The following is an 11022-nucleotide window of genomic DNA, read 5'->3' on the forward strand; positions in this document are numbered from 1 at the left end:
GAGAACAGGCCCTGAACATGAATATGAGTATGAGATTCATCAGCATACGTAACAGAGATGAGGCAGAAATGGAGGTTGAAGAGAAGTTTCCTACAGTCTGGTCCTTGAAGAACAGCCACAAGAGGGAAGTGGGTAAGGCAAGAAGATGAAGAACAGATCATCAGAGCCTTAGAAGATTGCCGGTATCAACAGCCAAATACAAGAGAGATGCTAGATAGCTAAAGAGAAATGATGGTGCCCAGGAAATGGCCGCAAAACTTGGAAAGGATTGGTCTCTGACGATGCAGTCTCTACTATGCTGGGGGAATGGCAGGAGAGAAGGTAGATAGAAATGGTTTCAGTGAGAAGAGAGGAATGGGCTGGACCACTGTCACCAAGAAGGGAAAGTGTAATAAACTTTGGCATTTCTCAGTACTTATAGGTAGTTTCTAAAACAATCATTTAATTTGATTGCCAAATACTGGTGTCATTTGTGTTAAACGTTGTCTTGTGACAAACTGAGTATACTCTTTAAAATTCAGAGTTTATGCCAAAGGGCAATAAAAAACTTTTTTGTAAGAGGTAGTTTTAAGAAGGATGAATACATGTGTTAGAATCTGTTATTCTCAACCTTCTGAGACTAAGCAGCAAGTAGTCACTTTTAAAGGGGAAGAGGACCCAAGTCTTTTGTGATAAAGAGGTAATTTTTAATTTTCCTGCAATCTTGATAGAGAAGGAATAGTCAGTGCCTTAAAAGTGGGCAAATGGGATAAACTCTAGAAAAGAAGGCTAAGGAGAAAACTGGAGCTGTCCTCTGAGCTCCCCTACACCACAGGCGCCCCGTGTAAAGGGTGAAGGGGAAAGCCCAAGGACTCAGGACAGCAGCCAGTTGCATTTTTCCGGGTAGACATTCAGAAACAAGTTGATCTAGACTCAAAAAACTGAGATCCGAAAAGGAGCTTTGCCTATCATCTAGTCCAGGCTCTCCCATTTAACAGACGAGGTGCTGCCCCAGGTTGTTCAGCTGGTTCTGTGCAGTGCTAGACCTAGAACACAGAGGGGCTGATTCCCAGTCCTCAGCTCTGTCTGCCTCACTGTTCTACTTGCTGTGTAAGAGTGGGACTCTCCTATTAAAGGCGGACGCAACCAGAGTGAGGTAGGGATTAATGAGACTTCAAGAGCGGCTACGGATTTGATGACAGAATATTGGCTTCTTACAAATGCCTTGGCAACGGGCCTTCTGAAATCTGCGTTGGTGTTGAAACTATTTACCATGCTAAACAGCACACAAGCGAAACCCGCAACGTTAACAAGCATCCGTTTCACTGACATCTAGGTACTAACTCCTGGATGTATTTTTACAAAAATCCATTCTGATGCAACCACTGGGTATCCTCAAAGTGGGAGATTTGCGAAAGGCAGGAGGAGGGGTGTAGCAAAAAAAAAAAACCTCGAATTGGGGGTGAAGGGGTAGATTGCTGGCGGAGGGGATGTGAGGGAGAGTGGCAGGCTGGACCAGAACCGTGGCGGATCGGAGGTCTTTCCCGTTGCTAGGGCCGCCAGCGTCCTTGGTTACCGCTGGATGGAAGGCGCTCTCTCGTCCTGGATTCTGAGGCCCGCGCTCCGCCCGCCGCGGAGCCCCAGCGCCGCCTCGCGCCGCGGGGAAACACAGGCACACGCATGCGTGTGTCCTTCCTCCCCTGCGATCCCGGTTTGAGGCTGGGTCTCCGTTAGGAATCACAACCGCTGGGACTTTGCAAGGCGGCCACCCCGACGCCAGCCCTAAGATACCCCCTCCGACAGCTGTGTGTGCCAGGAACTAGAGGGAGGGCGGGCCCGGGGGTCTCCCACCCTAACTCACGTTGTACTCCCTCAGCCAGGACTCTAGCTTGTCCTGCATCGATCGTAAAGCTTCGTTGGAGACCAGTTTCCTCAGAATTTCCGCCATTGCTCGTTTTTCTGCTCGGCCCCTCTGTGGGAGATGGAGACGTGGAAGGGACCAGGCAGTGGTCTCCGCAGGACCGCGGGGTGATAAGGCGGGAAAGGTGTTATCGTCCTGAGGGTCTCAGAGCGCGGCTGGTGTTTCCATCCTCCCCCTCGGGTGGTACCGGGCAGAGTTAGGGAAGCCGGGGGGGAGGTGCCCTGGGCCACAGCCTCCCCACCTCATCCGCTGCCCAGCGCGGTCTCCTGGCTCCCCCGCGGCCGCCCAGAGCCCCAGCCATAAATACCCGGGCGATTGTTAAACAAACTTTGACGTGGGCGGGCGGATGCTAAGGACGCGCGCAGCCAGCAACTTGGCAACACCCGCGTCCCCGCCCAGCCCCCACTGCGCCCTCCACCCACTTTGGTCCCAGCCGCGCTCCCGCCGCCTGCAGTTGTCCTGGGCACCTGCCAGGGCGCGCCATGTCGCTGCTCCTGCTGCTGCTGCTCTTCCTCCTGCTGCTGTTGCTACTGCTGCTGCTAGTGGCTTTGGAGGAGGGCGCCCTATGCCAATGAGACCCAGGACCTCGGGAGCTCGAGGACGCCAAGATTGCAGATGGCGGCTGCGTGATCCCTTGATGCACCGAGACCCGCCCGCAGTGTGGGATGGGGGCCTGCTGGAGGCTTCTCGCCTAAAAAAGCAAAGGGTATTTCTGCATAGACGTTTTTGGTTAGGCTCCTAGGAAAACACTTGTTTGGCTCCTTCCTTAATTTCACTTCTCAGGACGTTAATTCTGCACATTTGTAATACCTAGGGCTTACCTGGATGAAATTTACAATAACTAAATTTCAATTCTTCCTGCTTCTATCTTTTGCTTTCTTCCTTGGCCGTCTGGGTGAGTGCCTAAATTAATAGATTTTAGCTCCAGGATGTTCATAGATTAAAGTTAACCCCTCAGGTTTAGGCAAGCTTTGGTATATTTCTAGAATCATTGAGCACTATAAACTTTCGTTTAATTCGGAATTCTTTAATTGAGACTTTGTGAAAGTTCAAACCCGGTTTGGCATTATTTCAGAGGGGTGTATTAAGCCACAGTGATAGTTTGAACTACTTAAGAAATGAAGCCATTTAAACCATCATTAAACACCTTAGAAGCCCTTATTTTATGTACCATCAAATGACATGCCGATTGCAAATCATCCTTATCTATTCACTAAAACACTAGGGGTGGAGCAGGGCCTTAGCTAGTTAACTAGTTTAATTCAGTTCCACTTCTTTAGGTACTTAAAAATATACGACTACCGCATACATTCAAGTACTGTACACTTGAGAATTTTCACCACCTCGTTTTTATTTCTCTTAATTACAGTGGTTTTACTGTCCTCTAATAAAAATGAGAGGCTCATTTCTGAAGACTGTGTTCCTACTATTTTCTGTAGACCACAAAATAAAGACTCTTTTCATCACAAGAAAGAAAAGAGTTGTAACTATGTGTGGTGGTAGATGTTAATACACTTATCGTAGTGGTCATTTCACAATATATACAAATATCGAATCATTATGTTGTACACCTGAAACAAAGATAATGTTATACGCCCATTATATCTCAATAAAAAGAAAGGAAAAAGTAAGGACTATAAGAGTACATACACATGTTATTTTATCATAGTAGAATAAAAATTACTAAAGTAAAAAGACATATACCCAAAAAAATCCACTAAGTATTCATTAGACACTTTTGTCCTTTAAAAAATATAAAGAAGAAAGAAGAGCATGGAGAAAAACGTCACAGATTTCTTAATTTGGAGTCAATAATTGCCTATTTCAATAGGCAATTGGAATCTTTAAACAGTACTATTTACTTATTCATAACAAAAACAAGTTGGAATATTTGTTTATGTTAGATTAGGGGTTAAATCCTCTTCGTTGCTGTGGGCACCTTAATGAGCCTCTAATCCCTGGTTTCATCATCTGTAAAAGAGACACAATTGTTCTTACTTCGTAGCAGTGTTATGAGACTCAATAAGAATTCATGTAAAGTACTCAGCATGGTGTTTGGCGTAAACTCTAGTAAATGCTTGATAATGCTGTGATCACCATTACTTTATTTAATAGAGAAAACTAGGTTGGAAACCATCTAAACCTCCAACAATAGGGTAATGGTTGAGCAAATCATTCAATGAAATGTTGCACAATAGAAATCTTGTTATTGAAGGATATCTGTTATCTAGGAATTCTCACCATCTAACATGAAGTGATAAAAGCAGGACACTAAATTATATATATCGTGTTATATTCTCTAATATGAACCCAAGTTATGATTTTAATTTGTTCCTTTATAGTTTTCTGATTCTCCAGATTTCTACCGTGAACATGAATTGCTTTTGTGAAAACTTAATTCAGAAACAAAGTTACTCAAAAACTTTACTGCCCTCAGAAAAATGTTAGCCAAAACATCAATGTTTAAGCTGACTCAGAACAGAATACACTTTGACCAAATATCCATATTACTAATTTAATAATTAGACTTACAGAGTCTTAGGACCTAATAGATCTTCGAATCACCTTAGAATATGCTACTGATGTCATTTATCTGTACAATGCTGTAGCCTCACAACTAGATTCAAGATCCTTAAGGCCTTAAATCATTTCACATACCTCTTGGTTTCCTAGAACTCTGGAGCATGTATTGTGCATAGCAGGAAATTTGTGTTTATTAGTAACAAAGAAGCCTAGCCCTCAATGACTCAAAACAAATGAAATGCTTTACATATTTATTCATTATTTCCTCCCCACTACTTCCAAAAAAGGATCTGAGATGGCTTACAGTGAAAGACACATAGGAAATATCGTTGTTAAATAAAAAATACTTTTTTAATAGAAAAAAGCAAATAAGCCTAAAATTTAAGCTTATGTACTAAGATTGAGCTCATTTAACATTTATTTCTGGACTTTGTGGAAGCCAAGGCAGAAAGGAAAATGAGTTTTATGATTATCGTTTTTTTATTTTAAAAGTACACCCACCAGTTCTTTAAATGGAAATGCATTTTTCTGGTACCAACTGTAAAGTATGTTTATCCTTTTCCAAAGAGTATAGAACAACTCAAATGAAGGTATCTTTAATAACTTCCATCTTTTTTTTAGAAAATATAGGAAGAACTTTTTTTTTTGAAGATTGGCACCTGAGCTAACAACTGTTGCCAATATTCTTTTTATTTTTTCTGCTTTTTCTCCCCAAATCCCCCCAGTACATAGTTGCATATTTTAGTTGTGGGTCCTTCTAGTTGTGGCATGTGGGATGCCGCCTCAGCATGGCCTGATGAGTGGTGCCATGTCTGTGCTCAGGATCCAAACCGGTGAAAGCCTGGGCCGCTGAGGCGGAGCGGGCAAACTTAACCTCTTGGGGGCCGGCCCCCAAGGTAAAATCTTGATATGATTGTTTCTTGTAGTCATCTTTGATCACTGCCAAGGGAGTAACACTAGAACACACATCAGCAAAGAGAGGGCCAAGCAATTGACTTCCAATTTCTTAGTTCTTTAGTGATGTTATCTGATACAAGCTTAGAAATTCCATACCTGTAGGAATAAATGGACATCCTCATAAGTGCCCTTAATGACGATGTTCTTTGCAGAGGTTTTGATGGGTGCTGGATAGCAATCAATTTAAGAGAAAGCTAGAGCCTGGAGTGCAAATAGTCTATGTTGCTAATTAAAGAAGAATCCATATGCTTCAAATTACAAGCATGCAGTCAACAAGGTTGAGATTCTATTTAAAAAGTTGATAAGCCTTCCTTTTTAAATTTGTGAAAGAAAAAGATAAACAAATGTTCTACTGGAGAATATTTTGATGCACTAATTTTGTCCCAATTTTATTATTTTAGGATATTTTCTACTAGACAATTATTTGGAAAGAAAAGATAAAAATCAAACCTTTCTTTTGCAGTACCCTATCAGAAGTGAAGCAATAATAAACTTGAACGTGGACACTCTTGCTTTATCTCACACTCGGCCAGTTAGTGGTTTCTCATAACTTTATATGTCTTTAATCACTCTGAGCCTCATTTTTCCCATCTATATAATGAAAACATGGACTAGATGAACTCTAAGATCTCTTGCAGTTCTGACATTCTCTTATGCTGCTTGTTTTTGTTTATTTTTAACATACTGGTTGTGGTTCAGGTTGAGCAAATCTTGCCCTTTGTTTCAATTTTTGGTTCACAGTTCAGTTTGGGTCAAGCCTTGATTCTGAGAACATTAGTCTGTCTTGAGTACAGTTTATTCTGGAGGCTTGCTAGAATAACTAATATACCTAACTTCCAGGAAATAAACAAGGGGTTTCTCTGTAGTTGCACTTTTAATAAATTTAAACCCAGCTCAAACTGACAAAAATCTCCTGACTCCCCCACCGCCTCAGAGCTCATCGCTGTCTTCTTTATGCTTTCTCTCTTCAACTTTTGAACATGTTGATACTGTTGTAATCATCACACTATATTATACTTATTTGTCTGTCTCTTATATAAGCTTGTGAGCTTCTTGAAGAAAAGGATAGAGGCTTACTTAGCTTTATATCCTCAGCACAGCAGCTGTCACATTCTAGGCTCTCTATAAAAGTTTGTTAAATTGAATTGTTAACAAAAAGAGAAAGAAGTGAAAGAAAATAAGCAAGCAAGGCAAGAAAGAAGCAAGGAGGTGATTGGCTGCTTTATATCTGATGTCATAATCCCATTGAAGTGAAAGAAAGCAAACTTAATAGCCAGCTGGTGGTTCTTATGGCATCAAAATTCTACCAGCCGGCCAGGAGCCACTTGTTCTAGCTAACTGTCATGTCTCAAACATGTGGATGGAACAGGCTTCCTGAAAGTCCTTAATTTTGTCCACCTTGAATTTTACCTACATCAGTCAACCAGAGAGATTTTTAATTTGGGATTTTAAGAAGCCAACAAAAGATGAACTGAATCCTTTGAGGGTCATGAGAGCTGTGTGTGTAGTTTCATGCTATACTAAATATATATATATGTGCAGTAAGCTACAAGGATATATGGTGGACTCCTCATCATCATTTGCAGTTCTTCCTCACTAAGGACAGTTGCAAACCCTTAGCCAGTGTGCCTAACAGAATAATCTGCTCTGCTCTGCTCTGGCCTGGACGTTTTTTCAGGTGCCCTGATCCTCTTCTGTGTGTGCCATGCTATTCTTGTCCCACAGCTGTCTGTGTTAGGCTCATGCTTCTTTGGGTCAGGGCCTGTATTACTGTCTAAAGAAAATCCATTAGTCTTCCCTGACCTACTTGCATGAAGCTGTCTTTAAATCCAGTTTTTATTGGTGGTAATGCTAAGGCACTTTGTCTCCACTGGCAGGTAACAAAAACCCTAATTTGTCCATTTACTCAGTGTTCTCTGAATGCCCTGCGTTCTCATTTTATCAGCTTCATTTGGTCCTTTTTGTTCTCTTCACACTTAAGGAAAGGAAAAGACTTTTAAAAAAACAAACAAAACACCACCCATTAGAGAAAGAACTAATAGGTTGGGATCCGAAGGCAGTTCCCCCCACTGCACAGAAGCAGGGATGTTGTTTTCCTTGTCGTACCAATAAGCATTCCCTGCTCAGAGCAACAGCTCAGAATTGTTCTGTAAAATTATTTCATGCCCACAATTGGTTAAACTACAAAAACAAGAGGAAAATGTTACCTCACAACTGCATCACCTTAGCACCTAAATAAACTATACAGCATATGTTGCAAATACAGATTAGAAGAAAAAAAGAGATTTAGTGTGATTTTTGAGGGCCACAAGATAACTAAACCCAGATTTCCATCATTATGATAATGGAAGACTGAAGCATCTTTGCCCTCAATCTTTGCAGCTCTGCTAGCTAAATGCAGCGGCAAATGCTTGGCACTGTGAAAACGGCCATTGAGGGAATGAGTTGAGGACACATTAAGCTGTTGCAAAGACCCAGTGGGTATGATCTACATTGTAAGATACCCTTAAGCATCCCAGGAGCGGGACATGGGACAGCATGAGGGCAGTCCCTACGATGGAGGATGCTGAAATAGATCTTTTCGGCACATTTGATAAACATTACTAAATTTCTGGTGTGACAGAAATGTCTGCCTTAATCATAAGGCAAAATTAGGTCCACTCCCAGCTCCTAGCACCTCAGAATCTATTCAGGTGAGAGATACACAACCATAGTTCAATGTGACAAGTTACAATAGAGTAAATACAAAACGGAAACACTGACCTTCCCTCCCCTCCTCCATCCTCCTAAAGAAAGGATCGGGAGAAGTTATAGAAGAAAGTGACATTTACAGCCAGCTCTGGAAGGGTGGAGGGGAGTTCACCGGGAAGAGAAGAGACAATGGAACAGGTCAGACAGCAGCGAAGAGGCATGAAATTGCCTGGAGAGGCAGGGAATGATGAACGCTAGTCCAGGGTGATGATCGAGTAGTCAGGGGATCGGGGACAAGACCAGAAAGGTAGTCCTGAGTTCAGCTACAATGAGTCTTCCATATCAGGCTAAAGAAAGTGACCTGTATTGTGTAGGTAATGGGGAAGCAGCAAACGGCTGTAAACAGAAAAATGGTATGTTCTGGTCTCTTTTTCATATCACCTTGGAGCTCCTAGAGGTTAAGTCAGGAGAGGGCAGGACTGGACCCAGGGAGGGTGCTTAGGAGACACAGAGATGAGAGTTAACGAGGTTTTTCTTTGGGGTAATGCACGGTGAGGATTAAAGTGACATACGTAGGAGACACTTAGGTGCCAGTAATATTTTTACCCCGATAGGAAAAAATTGACCCAATATTCACTCATCAAAGTTACGAAGTAGATATTATGTATGTACTTGGTTCCTAATGTATTCAGGATTTGGAGCAACACAGAAGTAGTAACACATTGCCCCTGCTTTGTAATGAGCTTACAGTCTGCTCGGGAGCAAACTATATGTGCACGAAAAGTAAAATAATACAAGATATTGTGTCATTAAGTATCAAATGGGTGCCATAAGAAATTGGTGCAGTAACGGTTAAAAAGAGAGAGCAATCATGATTGGCTTTAATTGTCAGGAGGAGGTGGAACTGAGGTTGATCCTTAAAGAGGGGTGGAATTTGGAGATGTATGAATTCACAGACAAGACAGATGGGCAAGCAAATAAATTTCAGTGTAGTGGGATAAATGTGACAATAGAGGCATGCTTGAAGATCGCAGAAAGGGGCACAGGAATCAGAAATTTGCAATGGGAGAAAGATTAAGAAAGGCTTCCCAGAAGACATATTGCTTGAGTTGAGTTTTAGTGAACATGTAGAAGAATAGGTAGGTAAAAAAAAGAGAAATACCCACATATGAAAAGGCACAGAGACATTAAGAACTTGATGAGATCAGGCAAATGGCTGAGAACTGTAAATATTGCACATGGCTGGAGAGAAGGATGAGTTGGTGGAAGGACCAGGAAAGGAGCTTAAAAGAGGTAGACAGGAACCAGAAAGTAAAGGACCATCTGTGCTAATATAAGGAGTTTAAATTTTATCATGGAAGGTATCAGAGGATTTTAAATTTCAGAGTGCGGAGTGACACGATGGGGTTTGTACTTTAGAAAGAACATACTAGAAATTGTATAGGATGTCTTTGAGGTTTCTGACTGGATGGTGGTGTCATTCACTAAGGGAACACAGGAAGAGCAGATTGCGAGGAAAGATTTTGAGTTCAGTTTTGGATGTGTTGAGCTTGAAGTGCATATTATTTTCCTAAGGGATACCATAACAAATTACCACAAACTTGGTGGCTTCACACAACAGAAATTTATTTTCTCGCAGTTCTGGAGCCCAGAAGTCAGAAATCAGCAGGGTTGGTTCCTTCTGGAGGCCCTGAGGGAGAATCTGCTCTATGCCTCTCTCCTAACTTCGGGTGACTGGTGGCAAGTGTTGGCACTCCTTGCCTTGTAGACACATCGCTCCAACCTCTCTCTGCCTCTGTCTTCACTCCTCAGTGTGTGTCTCTGTCCTCATATAAGGACACCAGTCACTTTTAGGGCCCACCCTAAATCCAGGGTGATTTCATCTTGAGATTCTTAATTACATCTGCAAACACCTTACTTCCAAATACAGTCATGTGCCATGTAACGAAGTTTCAGTCCATGACGGACTGCATATACAATGCTGGTCCCATAAGATTAGTACCATGTAGCTTAGGTGTGTAGTAGGCTATAGCATGTAGGATTGTGTAAGTACACTCCATGATGTTCGCACAATGACAAAATCGCCTAATGATACATTTATCAGAACCTATCCCTGTCATTAAGCAACGCAAAACTGTCATGTCACGTTCACAGGTCCTGGGGATTAGGACTTGGATATATCTTTTTGAGGGACACTATTCCATCGATTACAAAGTGAATGTTTTCATAATCTGACTAGTACTCTAGCCATGGGGAGCTCTATTTTGCACTTCTAAATGTTAATAACATGCAACAGGCAAAAGAAAACGCAGAATTAAAGGCTGTTTCATACGGTAGAAAGAGCAAAGACTTTAGTCGGATGGACCTAGGTTCAATCCTGGCTCTTTATTGTTGAAAACTTCGTTAGCCATTTATGAGCCTTGATTTCTTAATTTGTAAAATGGAGATAAAATGACCTATCTCATAAGACTGTTGGGAGAATTAAAGAGACATTGCCAGGCACACAGTTCTATCTAAATATTATTGTTTTAGAAAAAAAATCTTGAAGATAATACATTTGGGAATGACCCACATTAAAGATGTGGTCATGTGAGTGTATTGGATCTCTTTAAAGACTATAAAATTGGCATCAAGGAGAACAGTGAAGTGTCCTGTCAGAGAGATGGGGATCAGCAACTAGAAGGTGACTTTCCAGATAACCAGAGGAAAATCAGTTATTAGGTATCCCACCACCTGAGTGGGAGAGAAGCTGGCAAAATCAAGGCAGGGCTTCTTGTCTTAGAAACTGGGATATCAGGCAGGTTCTAAAACATTTATTAAATTTCATTACTATGCTACGCATCGGAGATAAAAGGATGAGTAAGACAGGGGCCTTCCAGATAGAGCTCTCCATCTTTTTTTTCTTCTCCCCAAAGCCCCCCAGTACATAGTTGTATATTCTAGTTGTAGAT

The 11022-nt window shown here is 41.8% G+C and overlaps 1 protein-coding gene across 6 annotated transcripts in view; it reads right to left on the reverse strand.

Annotated features, from left to right (window-relative positions):
• SPATA18 (spermatogenesis associated 18) overlaps positions 1–11022 on the reverse strand; it is a 55916-nt gene that overhangs the window by 43261 nt on the left and 1633 nt on the right. For 2 of the 6 annotated variants that reach the window (XM_044765956.2, XM_044765955.2), the window contains exon 1: positions 1841–2177. The exons of 3 other annotated variants lie outside the window; for them this stretch is intronic. In XM_044765956.2, the coding sequence (XP_044621891.1) occupies positions 1841–1927 (87 nt within the window). In that variant the 5' untranslated portion in view covers positions 1928–2177. Of the gene's footprint in view, positions 1–1840; positions 2178–2367; positions 2521–11022 lie in introns of those variants that run through there. One more of the 6 variants, XM_070505892.1, reaches the window with a different exon arrangement.

This window comes from Equus asinus, chromosome 3 (genome assembly GCF_041296235.1).
Source record: "Equus asinus isolate D_3611 breed Donkey chromosome 3, EquAss-T2T_v2, whole genome shotgun sequence".
NCBI classification, from domain to species: Eukaryota; Metazoa; Chordata; class Mammalia; order Perissodactyla; family Equidae; genus Equus; species Equus asinus.